At 45.7% G+C, this 26,167-nt stretch overlaps 1 protein-coding gene across 2 annotated transcripts in view; it reads right to left on the reverse strand.

Moving 5' to 3' along the window:
• Positions 1-26,167, reverse strand: part of LOC147692286 (putative palmitoyltransferase ZDHHC24) — a 186,258-nt gene that overhangs the window by 123,910 nt on the left and 36,181 nt on the right. For both annotated transcript variants that reach the window (XM_086938545.1, XM_086938544.1), the window contains exon 3: positions 21,496-21,773. In XM_086938545.1, coding sequence (XP_086794671.1) covers positions 21,496-21,773 — 278 coding nt within the window. The remainder of the gene's footprint in view (positions 1-21,495; positions 21,774-26,167) is intronic.

Genomic DNA, 26,167 nt, shown 5'->3' on the forward strand with positions numbered 1-26,167 from the left:
GTTCCAGCTGAGTACACTCTGCCCAGGCAAGACCAACTCAGTCTTGCCTGGGTTGAGCTTCAGGTGATTGCAGCTCATCCAACTCAGGATGTGAGACATGGTGTTTTGAAACACTACCACTGAGTCCTCGGTGTTTAAGGGAAAGATGAGCTGCAAATCATCTGCGTAATTGAAGATGGTGACTCTGGTATCCCTGAGGGAGTACAGCAGGGGGCGTAGATAAAGATTAAAAAGCAAAGGTGACAGGGAGGAGCCCTGAGGGACTCCACAGGTAGTAGGGATAGTGGGGGCCGTGAAGGGGCCCAGTCTCACGGATTGGGTGCGGCCAGTAATAAATGAGCGAATCCAGCTCAGCGCAGGACCCCTGAGGCCGGCCTGTTCGACACGGTTGACCAAGATGGTATAGTCAACCGTGTCGAATGCCGCTGATAGGTCTAATAAAACCAGCGCCTGATGGATCCCCTTGTCTGCATTCCGCCTCAAAGTATTCTGAACTGAGACGATGACTGCTTCAGTGGAATGAAGAGGACGGAAGCCAGCCTGGTTAGGCGCAAGGTACTGTGTTCTTTCCAAGAATTGGGACATGCTATCACAAACATGAGCCTCCAATATCTTGGCACAGTACGGCAGCAGGGAAATGGGCCTGTAGTTGAGAGGATCCGATGGATTAGCCCCAGCTTTTTTCAGCAAAGGGATGAGAAGGGCTTTTTTAAAACTGGCAGGGACCAAACCCTGTGAGAGGGAACCATTCATCATGAAAAGAATGCTCTCAGGGATAGCGGCTCCCACTTCCCGCAGGATGTAGGGAGGGCAGACATCATCAGGAGAGCCAGATTTTACTTTAAAAAGAAGTTTGGATAGACAGGCAGCATCAATGGGGGGGAAGGATTCCAGGGTAGAGGGATTGTGATAGATGTCCGGGGGAGGAGGGGATAGGGTGGTAAGAATGCTTTGCTTTATGGTGCAAATCTTATTCAGAAAGAAGGTATTTAGTGTGTTGCAGAGATCCTGGGTGGGAGCCACAGCTGGGGAAGTTCTGTCACTGCCACAAAGACCCTCCACAATGTTGAATAAGTCTCTGGATTTATTGCGTAAGTGAAGAATTTGCTCAGAGAAATAGTCCGTTTTGTGCTTCTGAATAAGTTTCTGATACTCCTTCCGTGCCCTACAATAATCAGCCTTGTCAGATTCTGAATAGGCCGACCGCCACTTACGCTCCCTTTGACGAACTTGCAGCTTTGCGGCTTTAAGATGAGGTGTAAACCATCTATGAGCGTCATGAATACGGGAACGGGGGAAATTGGAACAGGGAGCATGGGCATTGGCGGCCTGAAATAGCCAGCTGGAGAAGGCTTCTTCATACCCCTCAATATCCTGATCGAACGGGGGGAGGGATGAAGTTAAGGTATCAATGAAGGCAGGGAGGTCAGCGTGCTTCCAGAGTCTAACTTTCCCTCCTTGCTGAGGCGGCTGTTTCCTGTTCTCAGTGATGGTGATAGAAAAGTCGATCAGAAAGTGGTCCGACCAAATACATGGAGTGATGGAGTTAATGGTAAGAGGGATGTCCTGCGACCAAATCTGGTCAAGGCTGTGTCCTTTTTTATGGGTGGGGAGATGAATCTGCTGAATGAGATTCATATCCGAAAGGGTTTCTTTCAATGCAGCTGCCTGCCCCACCGGCTCAGCAGAGTCCAGCCAGAAATTAAAATCACCCAGCAGCACAATTTTCTTATAACTGATTATCAGAGGAGCCAAAGATTCTGCTAAAAGTGCAGCGAATGTGGGCATGCTCTGGGGGGGGCGGTAGATGAGGACCATAAGTAAGGATCCGCTATTAGTGTCCATCCTAAAGATCATGTTGTCCGATCCTACAAGATCGAGGGAAGGGAGAGGGGAGAAGATGTGGATTTTTGATATGATAGCGGCAACTCCTCCGCCCCTTTTATTGGCAGGTCTATCCTCATGTAAAATATAATAGTTAGAGGGGACTGCAGCCAGGATGTCAGGTAAGGAATCAGCATTTAGCCAAGTCTCCGTGAGGAGTAAAATGTCTGGTTGCTCGGCCTGAAGTAAAAGGAATATGTCCATGTGATGCTTCACCATGGACCTTGTGTTTAGATAAAAACATTTAAGAGTTGTCTCGACCCCCAACGAGGGAGTAGGGATGGCAGAGCGGTTAGGACAGATGAGCGGGTCAATGATATATTTAGGACGTAGGATGCCATGGATAGCGGCACGCGATGGGACTTTGTATGTGGATGGTTCATGTTTTAAATTGCCAAATGGTGATGTGACTACTGCGTATGCTGTTGTAACTTTGAATACTGTTGTGGAAGCTGCGAGATTGAATCAGAACTCTGCCCAGGCTGCAGAACTGATTGCTCTCACTAGAGCGTGTGTATTAGCGAAAGGGAAACGTGTGAATGTGTTTACCGACAGCCAATATGCATTTGGCGTCGCTCATAGCTTTGGACGATTGTGGAGAGAGAGAGGGTTTATGACGTCGCATGGTACGAAGATCCAGCATGGACAGCTTGTGAATGATCTTTTGGATGCACTTACGTTACCTAAGCAGGTAGCGATTGTTAAATGTAGTGCACATCGTAAGGTGGCGGATGATGTTGGTCGTGGTAATGCATTTGCGGATGAGACTGCAAAGGAGACTGCCCGGAACCTTAGCACTAGAATGTATGTGACAAGTTCGGTTAGGTGGCCTACAGAGACTAGTATGTGTGAGGACACTATTGAGAGTGTGAAAGCGATTCAGGATGAGGCCACCGAGACTGAAAAGACGAAGTGGAAAGAAAGTACGGGGAAGTTGGATGTGAATGGTTGTTGGATTGATTTGTCGGAACATAAGAGATGGATGTTGCCGGATGCGTATGTGCTAGCTGTTGTGACAATGGCACATGGGTTAGCACATATCAGTGTGAAAGGTATTTGTAAGTTGCTGTCCCCTGTGTGGAAGAATGATGGTATCGCGAAATGTGCTGAACGGTTGGTTAAGAATTGTATGGTGTGCATGTTGTACAATCCTGGTAAGGGAACCCCAACACCTCCTGGCCATTTTGCTCCCCCATCATGTCCTTTTGAGGTGATTCAATTAGACTTCATCCATATGGAGAGATGCAATAACCTGAAATACGTTTTAGTTGTGGTTTGCGCGTTCTCCCGATGGATTGAAGCCTACCCTCTCAAGGACAACACTGCTCTGTCGACTGCGAAAATCCTACTGAAGGAATACTTTCCTCGGTATGGAATGCCTCGGATTGTATGGTCTGATAACGGAAGTGAGTTTGTGGGGAATGTGATGAAGAGTGTGTGTAAGGGCCTTGGAATTAATCAAAAATTCCATAGTGCCAATCATCCCCAGTCAGCTGGTTTGGTTGAAGGGTATAATGGCACCCTTAAACTAAAACTGGCGAAGATTCAGGCTACGACTGGTCTCTCGTGGCCTGACGCTTTACCCTTAGCTTTATTGTCAACAAGGGCGACAGTACACTCCCGAGTAGGGCTTAGTCCCTACGAGATAGTGTTCGGCCGCCCTGCAAATGTTTGGGGGGTCCCTAGACCTAAATTGTTTTCTCATCTTGAGTACCCCATGTTGATTGACTATCTTCATGATCTGACTGCTAAACTGAGGTTAATTCATCAACAGGTCTTTGAAGCACTGCCGACACAGACGGAGGGTCCAGGTCACCAGCTGCACCCTGGTGATTGGGTGGTGACGCGCAACTTTAGCCGAAAACACAGTTTGGAACCCCGTTTCACTGGACCCCATCAAGTCTTGCTGGCCACGAGGACTGCTGTTCGTTTGGAGGGACGTAAACATTGGGTGCACGCCACCCATACTAAAAAGGTCCCTATACCTTTACCAGCAGACTCGTGGGTAAAGAAAGGCATTGCTTCATCTGAGACCGAAACAACATCGAAGTTCGTCCCTTTTAGTGACGCGCAGCTTGTCGAAGACACCTCAGTGCAGCAGGAAGATATTGTTGAACATTTATCACCAAACTCAAGATCTGAACATTCAACTGATCCACAGAACTCTGTTTTGCCACCGGACCAGTTGTTTGAAGAACAGACACGTCCTGGGAGACATCGTTATTCTCTTCGTTCTAACGTTAAAGACAAATAAAATCTATACTTTTGATTCTCCCTTGACATACTACGTTACCCCCAACGTTGCTACTGTTCAGTCTGAACAACCGTATTATTGTAATTGTTTTTGTATGTATTGAGTTTCGTTCCACCTGTATTTTTGCTTCCGCAGCTGAGAGACATTTTTGCACATACATTGTGAATAAAGGCCGTAGGGCCGCGCGTGTACTTCCTTCTGGTTAGTAGGTCTTGACGCTAGGTTAAAGACCGTCGGTTCCTGGGAACTCCTAGGGATTGACTATTGCTACACAGAACGAAGTGCGTCAAGAAACGTTGCGGACGGTCATAGGGGATGGCGTTTTCAAAGCTGATGGACTTGGAAGAAGCTCAGGCGCAAAGATTCAAACTTCAACAACTTATTCGTACCAAGTGTTTTATGTTTCAAATGTTCGTATTGCTTTTGATTGTTTCTACACTATTGGCGGGTGGGGTGTATTACATGATGTCGTACTTCTTACCTTCTGCCATACCTACTCCTACTTCTGATCCTAAGCTTACCTCCACTGCATCCCCTCATTCTTTCCATATCTTACCCGAACACGAGCAGGCTAGACGTGCAGAATTCCGAAATAATTCCTTTATTCAGCTCCTTCATCAGCACCAGTTAGTGGTTAACACTACTAATTGTTGGGTGTGTGGGCTGATGCCACATACCACGGATAAGGGAATTCCATATCTGGTCTTACCGTATAGTTCCCAGGGTTCAGCTCGAGCATTCCAAACAATGTTTCGAAGTGCACTAGATTCTTACCCCAGTCGAGAGCCACGTTCTCCCTACTTTGGCCTTGGCTCGTATCATAAGCCTTTGTCTATAGCGATAGAAGATCTAGATAGAGATATCTATGAGCCGTCGCTCATCCCAGAGGAAGAGGTACAAGCCTATAGGGTCCTGAGTAAGGTTGAGTATAGTGCGCTCACGAGTGAAAAACAGCTTAGAAGCTCGCCTCCGATATGGGTCGTACCCCACATTGGTAATTTTTGTCTAATGGGTCATGGCCGAAGATCGAAAGCTCGACTTGGAGTGCTTGCACCGAGAATTACATTCTGCCGATGGTCTCGTCCCCTGTGTTTCTGGCTGCCAAGGGTACATACTTTGTCTGCCATGATCGTGCGTATGCATGGTTGCCTTCCGACTTTGTGGGCTCATGTTTTATCGCAAATCTGTTGCCTCCGACGTTTACTGTAGATGCAGACTATCACAAGACTAGAGTTGTGAGAGGCGTAATTAGCGAAGAGGACACTGCCGGTCAAGAGGCAGGAGACTTTTTCAAGGGTTTCCTCCCGTTTTGGGGGCCTATGGTTAATAGTAGGAACCTGAGACAGTTGACTCGAGTGGTGGAATCAACAGCTAATATTACTGCCAGTGCCCTTGGTAATATCACCACAGAACTTCAGGCGGATAGGCTTATGACGTTACAAAACCGTATGGTTTTAGACGTGATCTTAGCAGATCGAGGTGGGGTATGTAAGGTGATCCATTCGAGCTGCTGTATTTTCATTCCAGATAATGCTCCGACCGTCTATCAAGCCATCTCAAAGTTGCATAAGATCTCTGAGTCCATACACGTGGACGTAGGAGATTGGACGCTGCTTGGGTGGTTTTGGGGCCTGATGTCGACTTGGGGTTGGAAGATTCTGATGATTATCGGAGTTGTTGTGGCGTTCCTGTTCACGTGCTGCCTTCGCGTGCAGTGTGGTCCTGCCTTATGTGGCCTCTGTGCTACGACGTGTATAATGCAGCCGCCTGTTACCAAAGGAGCTCGGTTGGACAGAGCTATGTTACAGCAACATCTAGATGGTCTGATGAATATCGAGTATGATTCCGACTAGTGCTTGCCTACATGAGGGCAAAAGGAGCGTCTGAGGTTCCGTGACGATTGTAAGTGGTGTTTCCGACTCGAACGAATATGGTCGAGTTTGGTATCTACGAACCGCAAATGACGAGTTTAGTTGGTGTGTGTAGTTTCGCTGTGCTAACCTGAACCGTTTGTTTGTTACGTGGGCTTTTCTATCTGTACCCACGGGTTCCATCTTAGATACGGCATCCACTTTGTCTCTTGCCCTCAAGTAGCCAGCGAACGGACGTTGTCCGCTTCGCGACCCTGGGATTCCCAAGACATTCGCGGAAGACACATGTCCTTTGAAAGTGTCTTTATGACGAGGGGGATGATACTGTAAGGCAGATGGCCCCGCTCGAGGCTCATCTTGCGTGCCGGTTTATTGTCTCAGCCGTGCATCCCATTAGGCACGTCCCTTTGATGCCTGTAGCTCGTGTTTCCCGATACCTCCCCTTTTACACCCTTTCTGATCTCCCCACTGTTTCCATCTTCCTCTGCACCTGTCCTTGTTCCTTCTTCGATCTGTTTTACTGCCGATTGGAATGTACTAATGGTAGGAAGATGGGTTTTTACAGTTGGGAACCGCCAAATGTTTCCGCACTTATGTTCCGGACCTTGAATGTATCAAAGTGACTGAAGTGACCCCTCTCGGGGATAATTATGGGAACCGGGTTGTAAACCTTTGTGTACCATGTAACCCTATGGGAGAAACATGTATAAAAGGAGCGATCCACAGTAGCAATTTGAAGCAGTCTCCCCAAGTTGCACGTGTTGTACTTGTTGTGACTTCTGTGTTCCCTGCAGTAAATAAACCTCGAATCTTTGACGCCGAAGGAAGTGTCCCGTGTCTCTGTCACTTGTACGCCGGAACAGGTTACCCACGAAGGTTTCAGGTGTTGTCCCCTGGCACCGCTGGGTCTTAAAGAACCCAGTCCTTCACCATCATGTATGCACTGATGCAGTTTTAGGTCGGGCCCCCATTTCACTTGCAGCTGAAACCAGTAAAGGTAAAAGCGGAGAATCTTGGATTCAAACTCTTAACGGTTATAACTGGACCACTATTAGACTAGATCACATAATCTACCTGATTCTTCTTTTTTCTTGTTATCACCTCACTGCAGTGGCTTTATTTTCTCTCTTTTGAACGCTAGTAATATGCCCCAGAATTTGTGTAACAGAGACTACTGAAGGAGAAATGAATTGCTATAAATGTACGCAGAGGTATGCCAGTAGATAAAATGGGTTAAGAATCTAATTTTTCGTTATTTCCTTCATTGTACTCTGTGTGGTTGATCTCTAACCAGTTTGACATTTTGGTAGCCTTTCAGGCAGAGAGGTAATTTGGCGCAGTCTTGCGGCGGCAGTGGGTACCGAAATTGAAGTGGAAGGATGAAACTGGATCCAGACAAGATAACGCAGCGAGTGGAGTTCTGCACACAAGCAATGGCCCTTTCTCATTTAAATGTTGGCAATGCTAGATTATTTGGCCTTCCCCAATGAACTGTAGAGCTGCTCAAACACATACTTCATGAAGCTGCTTTCTTTGTTAAAGGCATGAGGAAATCCGGCCACATCACTCCTAATTTGAAAGATACTGCCTACATGATGGTCTGCATTGGCTAATCCTTTTTAGGGCTCGCCTGCTGTGCGCATGCGCATAGCTGGCAAGCTCTAAAGGGGCTTAAATAAGCTTTACCTAGACTGGCGATTGACTGGCGATTTGATGCTGTGCCCGTGGCTTTTAGGTCAATGCGCAAGCGCATTGACCTAAAATGCGCGTGCACATCATCAAATCGCCAGTCAATCGCCAGCAGCACTCCTCCCCTGCTGCTTCACACCCTCATGCCGCTCTCCCCGCTCCGCCCCCTCCCCTGCCCGCCGTGTCGCATTTCTCATCCCCCCTCCCCACAGCAATGCCCTCAGCCGGCCGTACTTTCACTTTGACGGCCGCTGGCCGTCTCTCGTGTTTCTCCTTGTTTCGCTCTGTCCAATCAATCTCGCGCACTCTCTCACATTCACTAATTCTCACTCGTTTGCACTCTTGCTCATTCATATTCTGACTCACTCATACTTTCTCACTCACACGAATTCTTACTCATTCTCAATCACAGATAAACTCACTGTCATTTGTTCAGTCTCACTCACACTCCCCAGACTTGTTACTCATTCATTCTCCGACACCCACCTTCCTCACTTGTTTTTCATTTTGCTGCCGCTTTTAATTTCATTCCGCTGCCGTTTTTGATTTCATTTTGCTGCCACTTTTAATTTCATTTTGCGGCCGCTTTAGATTTCATTTCGCGGCCGCTTTTTTTTCACTAACAGAGTTTACGAGTCTTTGTGTCATGGAGAAAAGTGCCAATTTCTTGACACGCTCAGGCACTGCATGTGTTTTAAAAAAAAACAGATTTCCGAGATGCTACTTTGTTTTCAATGGACAAACCTGCAATGTACGTCGCAGATAATACATGCATAGTACTGGCCTTCATGAAGGGTTTCCTTTAATATAAGACCCATTCCAGGCTTGCCAGTCTGGTGCGCGCATACGTTTGTACTCGAGTGTTTTGAGGGTAGAGCATTGCAAAAGAGAATAGTTCGGCATTTGGCAGCCGAGACGGTTTAGCTTTGCCAGCGATTGTCTTGCAGTAGTCCTAGGATTCTTCTACATATCCATCTTTTCCTTCCCTGCCACCGCTTTGCTATGCTCTATTTACACAACCCCCCCTAAACACCTGAATGCACCCTATTTTCGTTACCTTCAGCGTCTGCCAGCAGCGCGTTTAACGTGTAGCATACTATTGGCATAGTTGCAGTCAAGCCCTTTCCATCCCCGCCATCTCTTTGCTATACCCGATTGCGAAATCCCCACCCCCCTTTCTGAACACCCGAAAGCAGGCTATTTTATTATTATTACCTACAGCGTCTGCCGACGCCTCGGGCAAACTGTGGCGTAATATTGGTACTAGGCACTCTCAGGTAACACTACCCCTCCATCGCCCAACTGCACCTAAACCCCGTTGTTCAGTCATGCAGGATCTGTGCGAGGCGTCCGCAGAGCAATGCCACGTTAATGGTTGTTGCACGTGCTTCAAAAGCGGCATATTTTTAATGTCATTAATAGTTTACCTGCTCATAACCAATGCCTACAAACCACCTCAATCTTCTGTTTGTAGAGCTTACTGCTTCTGATCTTTTTTACCACAGTCAAATAAAAAGCTAAAGGCAGGAACACTGAGCCTCAAACTGCAAACAAAAGTGCTCAATTAGCACACAGCACAAAAGCTGCCTGCAACATGTTCCACAAAAATAGCACAACCACATGTATTTTTTTTACACAAAGGGCTTACACATTGCATAAACAACACATTTAGCACTTTTAAGGGAGGGCTCAGTGAGCACTTTTGTGCAAATTGTTACATGTTAAGTCTGTGCAGAGGGCGCACCGCTCACTTTTATATTACGTGCTCAGCCAGCATCCTGCACAGAGTTCGCAGCCATTGTGGTGTATGGAGGCCGTAGTTACACTTTACAAGTGAAGCATACTTTTAACCTTTTAGCAAAACCCCACATCTAAGAGTAATGCTATAAACCACTTTTATTTTAGGCAAAAACAAACCAGCAAAATGTTGCCTACTATTTGCGTAGTTGTATTTAATTAGCTGGTAAAAGCCTGTTATTTTTCTGCTTTTTAGCATCTACTGTGAAGGGTTACTTTATCTCCATGGGAGAATCTCTACGTGTACAGCTGGCGCCTGGCACGTGGTTAGTTTAATTACGCCGGATTAGGTGCTAAAAAGCAAGTTATATATTGCTTTTTAGAATCTGCTGTGAGTTGTTAGTTGACCTCCATGGGGGATATGTGCATGTTTCTAAATGGCGCCTGGCGCTACGTTTATGAGCTTCGTGTTTGTTGTTAAACATTTAAGCCTTATGCTTTGTAGTACAAGAACTGTTAATAATAGAATCGGTGGCTATGTCACTATCGCCATGTGCGCTTCAGTAACAAGCAGATAAGAAATTTGACCGTATTTTAACAGTATGCTGTTGTAATATGGCTACTTTTCTTTATAGCGTACTGTTTAGTTTTATTTACATTTCATATATATGTCATTATATACAATAGCTTTTGCTGTTCTGTTTTTTTGGGAGTTATGCATTATACAAGAACAATACTAAGACTTAATCTAAAGCACACCTATTGCGCGACCAGTTACTGATAGTTTAACCCCTTCCGTGCTTCGAACGTCCAACGGTCGTCGCACGCGCTACCTCGCTGGTGCTGCTCACGACCGTTGGACGTCCGAATCCCGTTAGCGCGATCGAACGTCCGCACTGGGGCGGAATGTTCGACGCGCTAAAGGGGTTAAGAAATCATCATCACAATCTTAGGCTGAAAAACGATCCAGCACACAGCCAGGTTCAAAACAGAGCCAATCCCCAGCCAGTCACAAAAGTATAATGCTCCTATTAAAACTTATACATGCTAGACGCAAGCAAAAAATACTCTTACCCGAAACAATAATAAACAGTTAATAGCCATGTTAGAAACCACCTTATTTTTTAGGGAAAGAACAAACTTGTAAAGCGTTGCCCAGCACAATTTCATTCTGCTGCAGTATAAACTTTAAACGGGTGCCTGTACAAGCACATAACATAGGGAGGGGTGGACTTTAGTTACAGCACTAGGAGTACAGGGTTGGAGCTTAAACTTTCATAGTGTTAGTGCCACTGCTGTAAGTTCTCACTTTTTAACAGCATACTCTTTCATTTGCCAATCACTAAGCCAGCGCTCCTCCATTCCTTTAGATCTGCAGCAACCCAACAACTGTCTTAGTCTCCTCCCCCCCCTCTCACCGTCATATTCCTTTGTAAACTGTATTCTACTCCCAACAAACCATGTCCTCACAGACAGCAAATACTCTGTTTTTGCCATCTAGAAATCTGAACCGCACACAAGCAACCCATCCAATAGGGCCATACCTATTACTAACTTCCTACGCTAGCATAGCAAAGGTAGTCTAACCTAGCACCACCCCTCCATTGACTAACTACACCTAAGGTAGTCTAACCTAGCACCACCCCTCCATTGACTAACTACACCTAAACTCAGTCCTTTACAGTCTTGTTAGGATCTGTGCGGGGCGTTTGCAGAGGAATGCCACACTGCTACTTGTTGTACATACATCAAAAGCAGCATCTCCAATGCGTCATACATTACCTACCTGCTAATAAGCAATGCCTACAAACCAACTCGAGTGAGCATTAACTGCAAAACAAAATGCTCAATCAGCACCTTGCACAAAAGTTACCTGCAACATGTTGCATAGAAATAGCACAACCATATGTTGCTTTTTTTACAAAGGGCTTACACATTGCACAAAAAACACATCTAGCAGTATTAGCAAAGGCCTTAGCTAGCACTTTTGTGCGAATTGTTGCATGTCAAGTCTGTACAAAAGGCATACTATTCACCTTTACAGTATATGCTGAAATCAGCACTGTGCATGGAGTTCGCACCTATTGCGGTCACTGAGCCTCAAACTGCAAACAAAAATACTCAATTAGCACACAGTGCAAAAGGTGCCTGCAAATTATTGCACCAAAATAGCACAACCACATGTAGCTTTTTTATACAAAGGGCTTACAGATTACATAAACAACACATCTATCTATCGCCATCACTCTATCTATCGATCGCCCTCACTCTGTCTATCGCCCTCACTCTATCGCCGTCACTCTATCTATCGCCCTCACTCTATCTATCGCCCTCACTCTATCTATTGCCCTCACTCTATCTATCGCCCACAATCTTTATCTATCTATCGCCCCCACTCTATCTATCCATCTATCGCCCTCACTCTATCTATCCATCTATCGCCCTCACTCTATCTATCCATCTATCGCCCTCACTCTATCTATCTATCGCCCTCACTCTATCTATCTATTGCCCTCACTCTATCTATCGCCCTCACTCTATCTATCGCCCACACTCTTTATCTATCGCCCACACTCTTTATCTATCGCCCTCCCTCTATCTATCTATCGCCCTCACTCTACCTATCCATCTATCGCCCTCACTCTATCGCCCTCACTCTATCTATCTATCGCCCTCACTCTATCTATCTATTGCCCTCACTCTATCTATCTATTGCCCTCACTCTATCTATCGCCCTCACTCTATCTATCGCCCTCACTCTATCTATCGCCCTCACTCTATCTATCTATTGCCCTCACTCTATCTATCGCCCTCACTCTATCTATCTATTGCCCTCACTCTATCTATTGCCCTCACTCTATCTATTGCCCTCACTCTATCTATTGCCCTCACTCTATCTATCTATTGCCCTCACTCTATCTATCTATCGCCCTCACTCTATCGCCCACACTCTTTATCTATCGCCCTCCCTCTATCTATCACCCTCCCTCTATCCATCGCCCTCCCTCTATCCATCGCCCTCCCTCTATCCATCGCCCTCCCTCTATCCATCGCCCTCCCTCTATCCATCGCCCTCCCTCTATCCATCGCCCTCCCTCTATCCATCGCCCTCCCTCTATCCATCGCCCTCCCTCTATCCATCGCCCTCCCTCTATCCATCGCCCTCCCTCTATCCATCGCCCTCCCTCTATCCATCGCCCTCCCTCTATCCATCGCCCTCCCTCTATCCATCGCCCTCCCTCTATCCATCGCCCTCCCTCTATCCATCGCCCTCCCTCTATCCATCGCCCTCCCTCTATCCATCGCCCTCCCTCTATCCATCGCCCTCCCTCTATCTATCGCCCTCACTCTATCTATCGCCCACACTCTATCTATCGCCCACACTCTATCTATCGCCCACACTCTATCTATCGCCCACACTCTATCTATCGCCCACACTCTATCTATCGCCCACTCTCTATCTATCGCCCACACTATCTATCGCCCACACTCTATCTATCGCCCACACTCTATCTATCGCCCACACTCTATCTGTCTATCTATTGCACTCACTCTATCTATCGCCCACACTCTATCTATCGCCCACACTCTATCGATCGCCCTCACTCTATCTGTCTATCGCCCTCACTCTATCTATCGCCCTCACTCTATCTATCGCCCTCACTCTATCTATCGCCCTCACACTATCTATTGTCCTCCCTCCCTCTAACTATCTAACGCCCTCACTCTATCACCCTCCCTCAATCTATCTATTGCACTCACTCTATCTATCTATTGCACTCACTCTATCTATCGCATCACCACAGCATCACTCAGCACCACCACAGCATCACTCAGGGGCACCACAACATCACTATGCGCTACCACAGCATCACTGAACGCCACAGCATTACTCGTCGCCACCACAACATCACTCAGCGCCACCACTGCATCAATCTGTGCAACCATTCAAAAACAACTGGTTCAAATATGTTCTCTCAATGTTTCAAGCTTTATTACAAATGTCACAAAAAGATATTAATATTTCACTTCTGTTCTTGGATTTTCGTCACAATAAAATACACTGAACATAATCTTCACAAAAGGTATTTACAAAAGTTTAAGCTATTGCCATTATAAATTACAATAACTTTTATTTAAGTATTAATTATTTAAAAAAATTAAAAGCCTTTGTTATTTGTAATATCAATACATCTAAGTCACGTAAATACAACACATATTGCATTACAAATGCTATAGGTGTCACATTTGCGAAAGTTATAACTATTGGCAATGTAAATGACAAAGCTATTAATTTAGCTATTTTCAAAACCAACACATAAATAAAAAAAGTGTCCTTTACAATACCAATAGCTCAAACTTTCCTAATGCGAGACCTATTGCATTTCCAATGCTTGTTTCATATTATAGGCTGTGGGTTTGGGATTCAAGCAGAATATCTGCTCGTAGGAAATGGCAGCCTGTGCAGCCCCTAAAAGCACAGGACTTCCCAACTGCTGATTTAAAGGACTTCAGTGTCAAGCTTAGCACGTTAACCTTTGCTTCTAATAAAAATGTACCACGGGTCAGTTAGTTTGCTAACATCCACCGAAGACTATGGTTCTTCCAATTGTTTCACGCGGGAGATGCGAGTGGAGGGTACTGTTTGCCACAGTGAAAGTGTTGCAGGCCTCTGTTCCAAAGCATCTTGACTAAAAATAAAATTCAAGTTGTTCCTTTGTCTTTAACCAGGCTACTTCTCCATGAGCACAATCCTGCGGCTGCGATCAGCAAACACTCATATGTAGTGCCTTCTGAAAGTGCATCCCTCAGAGGCATCGATGCATTTTTGTATAAGATAATGCTGAGTGGGGTGACATATCTTACTACCCAATTGGCTTTCTTTTCATACCTTCAAATGAAACCCCATAAAGCAAAGGTTTCGGTTGCTCAAAAGAAAAAAAAACTGTGACTTCGATAGGAAAAGAGTTTTCAACCTCCTAGCGGGGAGCATTGTTGGTTTTCCTTGCCCGACTACAGCGTGCCATCCATAGTGGACCTGGGCAGGGAAAGTATTCGCCAGCAGGACTGCCCTAAATAGGGCAGAAGGTCTGATGCATTGATGGTGGCAGCACTGTCTGGGGGGGTGGCTACCACTGCAGTCAATCAGCTGATCCACAACTACAGTTGAAGCAGGGGAATCACAAGTTTAACAGGGAAAGGAAACTACTGATTTACAGTGGTTCTCCCATCCAGCCAAACTCAATGACTCCCAAGCCTACATACTACACAAAGAATCCCTATCGGGGGCTCTTTTGTTTTCAATTTAGGAAATGTTGGCAGGGAACAACAATACAGTCAATAAAGGACCTGGCCATGTGAGGGCATCTATACAGGCGTCTGTGTAGTTCTTCTGCCCAAATAATATGCCTTTGCACAAAAACATGCCCGAAACCAGAAGAACCAGACAAGGCCATACTTGCATAGGAACAGTTAACTTACAGAGGATGAAAGCTGGAAGAAAAACTTTACCTGGGATTTCATGCAAAAATCCCTGAGCTGTCTTTAGCCAACACTACTCCCTAGTATCTGCACTTCTGTAATCTGGAAGAAGTATGTATACGTAGTTTCCTTTCAATCTGCGAGGTGCCATTCAAAGAAAGCGGATGTATTCAGAGTGGATACTCGGAGCCTCAAGGGAAATTGGAAGGAACGACTACACGTTTTAGAATTTAAAGAACGATGACAATCAGACCAACATCAACACTAAAAATCAAAAACCAAAAGCATATTCGGAGGCAGCTCTTCAGAGTTTCTGTGTCTGTGTCATTGGGTTAAAAGGCAGGGTTGTGCAATGGGCATACTGCTGCGAACAGTGTTGCACCTAGGACCATAAACCGGTTTGTGGATCTTCATTACCAGCATCTGTGCGAGGGCATGCTTTAAAGGAAAAATTGGTTGACTTGCTATGATTGTTTGTCCTTCGCTGGAAAAAGTAAATAGAGTTTTCATCCACTCACGGCAAGTCATCAAGGGGGTGGCTGGGCAACAGATTTCTTCTGCTTCTAATTGGATAGATCTTCTCCAAGAGTATAGGGATCTTGGATTCATTATTAGTCAAATATTGCCCTCTAATCTCTGTACTGACTATGCGGAGGAGCAAATAAAAGTTAGGCAAACTTCCTTTATGTTACAGATGAAACTTTTGATAAATAGAAGGATCCTAGTCATTTGGCGCGCTGGTCCAGATATTTTTTCCAATGTTTGCCCAGACTTTGCTCTAACATTGAAGGAATACTTCCCTTAACATTTGTGGACTGTGCCTGTTAGACATGAGAGTCTCTAGTTGGCCGGTTGTTACCCTGTCCCAGTAGGGACCCTTCTTCAAAATCAGGATAAGGGGGATACACTACGGAAATAACCCCTGCTCACCCACTTATTAGCTTGGCACGAGCAGTCAGGCTTATCTCAGAGGCAGTGTGTGAAGCACTTGCACATAACTAACAGTAATACAGTGAAAACCCCACTAAAGGACATCACACGAGTTTTAGAAAAATATTAAATAAATTATCTATGCAAACGCGACTAAAAACGGTAAAAAGCCAACATATAGAAATCTCAATAATCAAAAATAGACTGAAGATACATTTCCTTGAAGTCAATAGCTCCGTCTGGGATCATCATGGCATTGGGAACAACAAATCCACCAGTTCTGGCTGACCGTGGCGTCGCGGGCCCTCTACGGTGTCGAGCAGACACGCAAAACAGTACTGTTTTGATATGCAGGGCATCAGCGACCTCTCATTGATTCCAAAGAGCTTGTATCGGCAGACATTGGTTCCAGAACGGACTCCTCGCAGCCAAAGTAGGGAGCTCCGGCAGGCATCGGGGACATGGTGCGAAGTGCAGCCGTACAGTGCACAATGCTCTCAGGTCGCAGTGCAATCAGGGGCTCTGTGAAGGTGGTCCAGCGGCGTTGGTGAGACCAGGGCTGCGGTGCGAAGTGATGTGGGGCTCGGTGCGTTGCTGGCTGGTCACGGTGCAAGCAGCGGCGTCGTTGTTGAGGGATGATGTCGTCGGCTAAGATACCGGAGTCGATGGCACCAGTGTCGGAAGGCCAAGGCTGCAGTGCGGGATGAGGTCGGGGAGTAAGGAGGCTCGTACCTTACGAGCTGTGCCCTCGAACCATTCTGGGGTCTGGGCTCCAATATTTATACCACATTTCACTTTGTTCTCTTATGGCAGAGAGTCTCTGTGCTTTGTCCAAACCAATTCTGTCCTTTCTGGACCAGCTTCCTGGTAGAGGTGGGGACAGCATTGTGTAAGGAAGACCAGGCCTATTCGTAATCAAGGAAATCTCCTCCCATCACTCTAAATGCAGACCAGGCCTATTCAGTCCAACTCTGAATCACCCAGAAAAGGCAGGACACACCTCAACCCCCCGTGGCTGACTACAGTGAATGCACATCTCCAGCCCTGTTCTCTCCAAAGCCAGATAGTCAATCCACAGCCCAACAGAGGCACACAGGATGGTTAAGCAAGACACTGACTACTTTCTAAAAGTATAGCATACAACAGTGTCTCAAATGGTATTGTTTAGTAGACAATGTACAGAGGAACACAACAAATTGCCATGAACAGGGGAAGGAGAGAAGAGCAGGGAGACAAGAGACATATGATTGAAAAAATGTTTTTCACATATATTTGGTAATACGGTCAAATTAAACAATCATAAAAGCACTGTGTTTATTAAATGTCATGTAACCTGTACTATACAGTGTACAAGTGCTTTTGAGAAGGTAAACGGTGCTGGTGACACATGAAGGGGTATATACAGTGGGAAGAAGGGCGCCAAAAACAAGTGATATATATAAAGTGTACTCTTAATAATGCCCATACATTTGATACATTAAGAACAGATTAATTCTTCTAGGCAATCACGAAGGAGGGGCCATAAATTACGCTGTAGAAGTCGACAGTGTTTCGGCCTTTATACAGTATTAGGCCATCATCAGGACCAGATTACAATCATATGTCTCCTGGTCTCTTGTCTCCCTGATTCCCTTCTCCTGTTCACGGCAATTTGTTGTGCTCCTCTGTAAATTGCCTGCTAAACAATACCCTTTGAGACACTGTTGTATGCTATAAATTATTTACCGTGGTCTCTACCGGGTGTACGGGTAACCTCCTGTACTGCGTTACTACATACTTTCTATAAGTGCCATTTTGAAACACACAATTTAAAAAACATCTTTACTAAAAGATATATTGTTTAATTCGGAGTTCAGGCATACTAAACTCAATTCTCCCATCTTATCCCAATGAAAAGTTATGTGTGTAAGATGTTACAAAGTATCTCCCATTCTATCCTATTGGACAGATAGCTTTTCCATAGAGAAAAACTAAATACACTATATTTCACTATCACACATGCCACACACACATCAGTACATGTCCTACCATTCACATAACTTCACCTTGCCCATTGGGTACCATGGGCCTGCCTGAGGGGTACCTTACATGTTAGAAAAGGGAAGGTTAGGGTCTGGGAAATGGGTTCCCTTGCCAGGTGGACATGGCAGTTAAAAACAGCGTGCAGACACCACAATGGCAACTCTGAGGTACACTTACATGGTTACTTCTAAAGGTGGCAGAACCAGTGCTGCAGGCCCACTAGTAACATTTGATTTACAGGCCCTGGGCACACAAAGTGCACTGTATTATGGACTTGGCAGTAAATCAAATAGCCAATAATGGAAATACCAATCCATAGCACAATTTACATGGAGAGCATATGCATTTTAGCACTGAATAGCAGTGGTAAAGTGCCCAGAGTTCTAAAACCAACAAAAACAGAGTCAAAAACAGGAGGCCAAAAATAAAAAGTCTGCGGGTAAACCTGCTGAAAAAGTCAAGTCTAACAGTGCCCAAGACGTATATATACTGGTCATAAGTGTGCACTTGGTACACCTTTTCATTACGTCTAGATACTGCAATAGAGTGGTCAAGAGGTATGAGGGTGAAATATTAATTCTAATGGAAATAAAAGCATATAGTCTACGCTGATGCAACATGCTGCAGAGATGTCCACACTAACCACTCCAATGGATACAAAAGAACAACCCCTTCACAAGCAGAAACACCTCAACTGGTGACCTACAGATTTAATACAACTTAACACACATTGGAACTCCACAGGGAAATAGATTTTTCTTTTTAGTATATAGCGATTTACATACCTCTTTATTCAGGAACAAAACTAGTACTGGCATATGCTAACAAGGGCATCATGTTATGAATACACATTTCATACTGAATTCCTACTTCACATACATTAATATTAACAGATTTAATATTCAAACAAGATGCGTCCCCACCCACCTCCCCCTGTGGTACACATCACCTTGTGGCAGCTCATCTTTAAACTCAGTTGTTTTCGTGTGCAGAGGCTTTTAAATCCTGCAGGAAAGTTTTACAAACACCCTCCGGGGGCTTTCTGTTCCTGCTCAAACCTGGAGTTCACTGTGAAACCGAAACCTGTCGTGGGGCGGGCTTTCCGTTTTCTGCGGGAATCCCGCGCCCATGGTTGGCTGGCCCAAAGGAGCAGTGGTGACGCGGGGCTCCTATGCCCGAGGGAGAGCCCCGCAAAGGCTGCAGAAGTCCGGAGTGGCGCTGATGCCGTGAGTGGGGCTTAGTTGTACTTGGGGTGGCGGTGGCGGCAGCGGCGGGCGGGGAGGGGGGGGGGTGTCTCTGTATGGGTTTGGCTTGTGTGTGTGTGCGTGTATGTGCGCTTGTGGGTGTGCGTGTGTCTCTGTGTGTGCGCTCGTGTGTATGTGTGTGTGTGTGTGCGCGCGTGTGTCTCTCTGTGTGTGCGTGCGTGTGCGAAGCAAAAGCGGGGGTGTGGCTGTGTGTGTTTGAGGCTTTCAAGGGAGACAGGAGATGGTGAACACGCGCGTGACCTGATCCGATTACAGCATGCTGCGCGTGCCCATCTCCTGTCTCCTTGAAAGCAGACTCCACGACTATAGGTCTCACTGCGACATCGCTTCGCGATGCGTCGCAGGTGCGAGACCTAAAAAGGAGATTGCTATTAGCTCCGGTGCAATATTACCATTCACAAGTGTCGGTCCAAGCTTGACAAGGCATTTTTTGCACACAAAATGTGTCTAAGTACACAAAAGTGGTGTGCTCAGAGCTTAATTTGAGCCAGCAGCACTTATTTTTGGGGACAGTCACTTGCGTTTCCTCACCAGAGATTGCCAGAGAGTGAAAAACAGACAAAAAGGGGAAAAAAAGAGGAAGAAAAAGACATCTAAACCCCCACCGAGAAAGCACGGACCAGCAAGAGTGAGATAAAGGGGCAGGGAGTAGTAGCAAATTAAAGAAGCCTGAGGTGGATCCAAGACTACACAACCTTGGTACTTAGCACGCTGACATTTAATCACGCCAGCCGGGCTTCTTAGTAGCGCTTTGGGGACTGCACTCATTATTTTACCAACTAAGCACCTGGTGTGGTCAAAACACAGACTCAGTGCTGTGCACTGCGTTCACAGAAGCACCCATTCTAGTAATTGATTATTTGTGAACCTCTATATGCGTCTTAAAGTGACCGTATTTTTATCTCCGTTAGTGATTTCTCAGACCCATCCTCATACTTGAGGTCTATAGCATATACAAATTTCCATTTCTGGGAATAGCTGATTGGAATGCCGTTCAACATGGACTTTGTGTTCAGAGCAAAGCGAGAACGGTGATGCCTAATTCAATCTGGTTCTGTTGTACATTAATCACCAGATTCTTCTGGAAGATTTCAGGACACAATTTCTTTTTTTTTTATGGTGTTTGTTGAACCCAATATTTTCGGTCTTTTCTTGGCACAGCTTGCACTTTCCCCTCATTTATTTTAGTTTATTTATTAGACTGGTGAAGAAAAAATAATATTCTTATTTGGTTTCTTGTTTCATCAGAGACAACATGATCATGGTTGAAAGAAGCGCTGATTGACCTAAACGTCTGCGCTCTTTCCTTCTCTAAGAGGCCCTACATCCAACCAATGACTCATAGACCTTGCACAAAAGAGTAAAGAAGAAAGTGAATGAATAAGGACCAGTTTGATGCTGAAACACTAAAGCTAAAAAAAGGCACCAAGTCAATATGTCCCATCTTGGCAATCTGGTACAATGTTTTGTTTTTATGGCAAGCATCTGAAACAGAAAACATGCACAAACCATGGCGGCACCACTTGCGTGCAATAAAACATTTAAATTAATGTATGGGCGCTTGGTAGCACGTAGCTGTACTTGCGATTAGCAACTTTGTTTTATACACAATACAAGAAAATATTATTCTAATTGGTGGGAAAATAGTACTGTTGGCTTTGATTTCCTGGAAAATGGATAGACAGTGTATACACACAAGGACGCCTAAAAAACAAAAGGAAACAAAAAAGCACTGGCCAATTATAGAATTGACCCATCAGCCCCTGCTCCTTAAGTGAAATTCTTTACTAAGCAAACATGCAAGCTGCGATGAGTGGAAGAAAAATGTGAAATATATTCAGGGCCACTGGAATTATGTGATTGTGCAGCTGTGGCGATTTTTTCATAACTATGGATTTGACGCATTTGCCACATAATCCACCATCTTCTGCATAATCTGCAGATTTTAACTACAAAAAAATTGTTTCTAGCTCAAACCGTTCAAAAGTTACTGAAAACGCAGCAACACATGGTGCTGCACAGTGGTTGATTATTGCTATATGTGGGTGTTAAACTGAGGTGCAACCAATGCCCAGGCAGTGTTAACACGCGCAAAAAGGCCAAAATAAAAAAGTACTACTACCACAAAATGTGCCGCATAATTTGCCTTTTCTTGCTGCATATTTTACTCAACCCTGCTGCATAATGTTGCCCTCCCCCGCCGCATAATTCCAGTGTCCCTGACTATATTCTAAGAGACCAAAGAATGAAAAGAATCGACCCAAAGCATTTCATTAAATAGATGTAGGTATTCTTGTATAATTACTTTTTTTCATTACAGGAAGCAAATCTGTCTCTATGGTCGACCTAAAAAGTACACTACCTGTCACCAGCATCATCCATGGCATCAGCAGCAGGAAGAGGCTGTGGGCACTGAGGCCTTCGTGAAGAATGCTCATGAAATTCTCAGCATTAAGTATGGTGGCATAAAGCAGTCCAGTCCAGCCGTAGATCAGGAGGCCGAGCAGGTAAGGGTAGTTTGCATGTCCTACGCACTGCCCCAGCAGCACGCAGTGGTGATCTCGTCGCAGGACACAGACATTGCAGTTGTAGCAGTGCTGGCAGCGCGGCGGCACATGAGCCTGGCACGAGTAGCAGTACCTAAAACAGCAACACCAGTCGGTTAGGAACAACTCGGGCAACCACAAAGCTCAGTTAGAAGGAGCACAATCAAACACAGTGTTCGGTGGATGAAGATGGAGTGCGAGAAACAAGCCCAAATTGTGATTCTGTAACAATCACAATTTGGGTTTTGCGATTCAGTTTTAAGAAGGGGAATGATAAGGGCGTCCTTCGCGAATACCAAATCACAAGGGTATGTATGAATGTTTTGCGACCTGAAAAGGGTCTCAAAACATTTGCTTTTTTCCACCAAATTCAATTTGGTGGTAACCCATTCTCAAATAGGAAGGGGTCCCCTTTTCTGAATGCATGCGAAAACATTTTTTAGGAGCAGGCAGTGGTCCCACAGTCCATTGCCATAAAACAAGCTCCTATAGAGGAATGGGAGTCGGTGTTCATCCCTGCACCGTGTGGCAGTCACCTCAGGGTGCCTGTCACACAGTGCAGGGATGAACAGAGGCCTCCAACCGGAGGCCGCAGAGGCATGGGGGCCCTACTTCAGATAGGTGGTAAGCCAGTCAGAAAGAGGAAGGGGTCACCAGGGGACCCCTTCCCATTAGTGAATGGATGCGAAAATATATTTTAGGAGCAGGCAGCCGTCCCACGGACCACAGCCTGCCCTTAAAAAATGAAACAGAAACGTTTCATTTTTCTTATTGAAATGCATCCCATGTAAGGTCCCTTCGATGGGAAGAGGAGGTTTCTGAGGTGGGAGTATCAGGCAAGTACACAACTCAGCCTCCCTCGTTGCCAGCCTTCAGAGAGAATCAATCTTCATAACAACCTCCACTTGATCCTGGACACTTCAGCACAGTCCCTTCCAGGCCTGAGTATCCATTTTCTACCATCTCTCCTCTACCGTGCATCTTATCTCACAGCTGACTTTGGGTCCCCGCCCCATATCAGCCACCATCCGGCTCCATTTTCATTTTTCCGGTAAAAAACATTAGTAAAAATCACCCTTAAACTTAAAACATTGAATATAACAGTAAATATAATTAGCACACAGTTTAAAATATGTTGCCCAGTGGCCCTAGTGACCCGACTGCTAATTAAATAAACAAAAACAGTAAGGCCGTAAGAGGGCCAGCTTTAGCGCTGGTGCGAATGTCTTAATTGGTGCCCCACCACTAACCTCTTTCTTCATAGATACCCTTACTACCACCCTCAACCAGTGTCCCTTACCTCTCCATATCCTTTCCCCTCATGACCTCCTCCTCAGACTCTCTCACTAAACTCTCCACCAGTGCCCCATATCTCTCCAAAGCACCTCCCCTTCATGACCTTCTCGGATACCCTCACTGCCACCCTCCACCAGTGCCCCTCATCTCTCCATAGCTACCCCTACACCCTGTGACCCCTCCTCGGATTCTCTCACCTCCACCTTCCAACAGTGCACCTCGTCTCTCCGTAGCCTCTTCCCCTCACAACTTCCTTCTCAGACTCCCTCACTACCACCCTCCACCAGTGCCCCTCATCTCTTCGTAGCCCCCTCCTCCCCATTACTACCTCCTTGGATTCCGTCATTGTCACCCTCCACCAGTGCCCCTCATCGCTCCATAGCCCCTCTCCCCATGACCTCATCCTCAGATTCCTTCACTACCACCCTTCACCAGTGCCCTTCATATCTCCGTAGCCTCTCCCCCTATTGACCTCCTCCTCGGATTCCCTAATTGCCACTCTCCAACAGTGTCCTTCATCTCTCCGTAGCCCCTCTCTCATATGCATTTCATTTGCTGTGTAGCGCTACTCATAGTGTAGGGTGTCACAGAACTTTACATCATGCACACATTATGCAGAGACAATGAATCATTCAAGTATGTAAATCAGTCTATAGGGAATGCCAATGAAGATTACCAGGTGTAGGAATAACATGTCATCCATACTGGTTGGTAGTATGAATTGGGTTTGGTCTGGAGAAGCACAAACACAGGATTTAAAATATACCCCAGTGGTGGGGGAAGGTTGGCTTTACTGATTAAAATATATATATCTGCCCAAACAACTCTTTATAGCAACATTGGAATAATGAAAGACTGGGAAAATTCTAACTATATCGCTACACACACAAAAAAAAGAAGTTCTAATTATACCATTCAGGTTTGTTTGCAGCTCTTTGATGACCGTTCATAGGTCACTGTCCTGTTAGGATTGTAACTTCGGAACTGCAAATAACAAAAGAACCCCTGTAACAAAGGCAGTAACCCACTGAGCTATCCACATAAACTACAGTTTATCTGCATTTCAAAACTGCCAACAGACAAAGGATTGCTATCCAGTAGGATCACCAGAGCTATCTGTACATTTTTACTATTGTCTTGCATTTGTGGCAGAGCCAGTCATGAAAACGATACAAACGATTTAAATGAAATATACTTGACATACACAAAGTATGTCTCTTGCTGGGCCCTCACAGATTTTAAAATTATGAACAAATACCCACACTTCCTCGAAGCATACACAAAGTATGTATCTTGCTCGGCCCTTGCAGATTAAACAAGCATTGGAAATGCAATAGGTCTCGCACCATTAGAGTTAGTGCTTTTAGAATTGTTTATGGGTTTTTTTTTGTAAATGTTTAGCATTTTTGTTTCCTGTAGCCAATGCTAAAGAATTACAAATAAAAAAAGCCATAAACATTTCTTAAAGCTCTAACTGAAATGGTCTGAGACCTATTGCACTGTGTGAGGGTGAGGGGTTGAGGGTGAGTGAGGGTGAGTGAGGGTGAGTGAGGGTGAGGGTGAGTGAGGGTGAGTGAGGGTGAGTGAGGGTGAGGGGTTGAGGGTGAGTGAGAGTGAGGGTGAGTGAGGGTGAGGGTGAGTGAGGGTGAGGGGTTGAGGTTGAGGGTGAGGGGTTGAGGTTGAGGGTGAGGTGTTGAGGGTGAGTGAGGGTGAGGGTGAGTGAGGGGTTGAGGGTGAGTGAGGGAGGGTGAGGGAGGGTGAGGGTGAGTGAGGGTGAGGGTGAGTGATTGTGAGTGAGGGTGAGTGAGGGTGAGGGTGAGTGAGGGGTTGAGGGTGAGTGAGGGTGAGTGAGGGTGAGTGAGGGGTTGAGGGTGAGTGAGGGTGAGGGGTTGAGGGTGAGTGAGGGTGAGGGTGAGGGGTTGAGGGTGAGGGGTTGAGGGTGAGTGAGGGTGAGTGAGGGTGAGGGGTTGAGGGTGAGTGAGGGCGAGGGTGGTTTACTGAAAAAAAATGACCTTACGCGTTCATTATTAAATATGGCACACTGACAAACCTCATGGCATTTACCTGCTATTATTTGGTAAAGGCCCCAGTTTGATAACGGTGGGCTCTAAAGTTTGCCTAAAAACCCTTCTGTGCGTCATGATGCGAACCAGACAGTTGAGCCCAATTGATTCTAGTGCGTGATCTGGGGCAAAATACGACTTTTCAATTATGTCTCTATTGCCCTATCCATCTAAAATTAGCAGAGCGTGAACATGGGCTAAACAGAGGTATGACTGGCACCGACAATACAAATAACTGGACTCTCAAATAAATGTCGCGCAGCACAGTGCCCCTTTCGACGTACCTCGGTTTCACTTCATAGAAACTCATATCGAGAAAAACGGGTGTAATATTAACGCGCAGATTTGGAGTGGTTTGGCCCTCCCTTACTTTAATAGGAATTGCCGAAACAAGAAATACATGTCTAAGTGTGTAGCTGTTTCAATGGTGTGTATGTATGTTCGAAAACAGAGAAACACTCAGTTGTAAACAGAAATCTGTTCTATGTGTCTACCTAATAGGACTAGAGACTGTGGGAGGAGTGCGGGAACAGACGGCGAGGGGAGGAGAGTAGGAGGAGTAGAGTAGGGGACTAGGCCGTGCAATCAAGAAGTGAGGGGGCGGGAGAGTAGGCAAGGCAGGCGGCTGGGGGGAGGGGGGAGGAGAAATGCGACGCGACAAGGCAGGCAGGGGAGGGGGCGGAGCGGGGGTGTGGGAGGAGTGCGGGAACAGCATTAGGGCAACAATGAGAGCGAGTGGGCCTATCACAGGTGTCACCACTGAAAGGGTTTATTCAGACCCCACGGTTAACACAAAGCCCAATAAATTAATCGAGAGCATGGTGCAGTTATCATTTTACTGGTAGAAAATGGAGAAAATGTGCTGATGCTTTTTCTGGAGAAAAAAAATGTTCCTATGCCAATACCACATTTAGAAAAATGTTCGCATAAACAGTACCTCTGAAGTAAAACCTAAATAGGCTCATGATAAAAGTCAACACACATTTTATATCTGTTTTTGCGCTTTGTATTCTGATCGTAATGAGCCCAAATTATCGGGACAAGTGCCTTGAATAAGGCATGTTTTAAAACGAGAACAGTGCAGCAGAGCGATGCCTTTTTATGGTGCAAAACGAGCATATGAATCCGT

The sequence above is a fragment of the Lissotriton vulgaris genome, chromosome 9 (assembly GCF_964263255.1).
Source record: "Lissotriton vulgaris chromosome 9, aLisVul1.2, whole genome shotgun sequence".
Lineage (NCBI taxonomy): Eukaryota > Metazoa > Chordata > Amphibia > Caudata > Salamandridae > Lissotriton > Lissotriton vulgaris.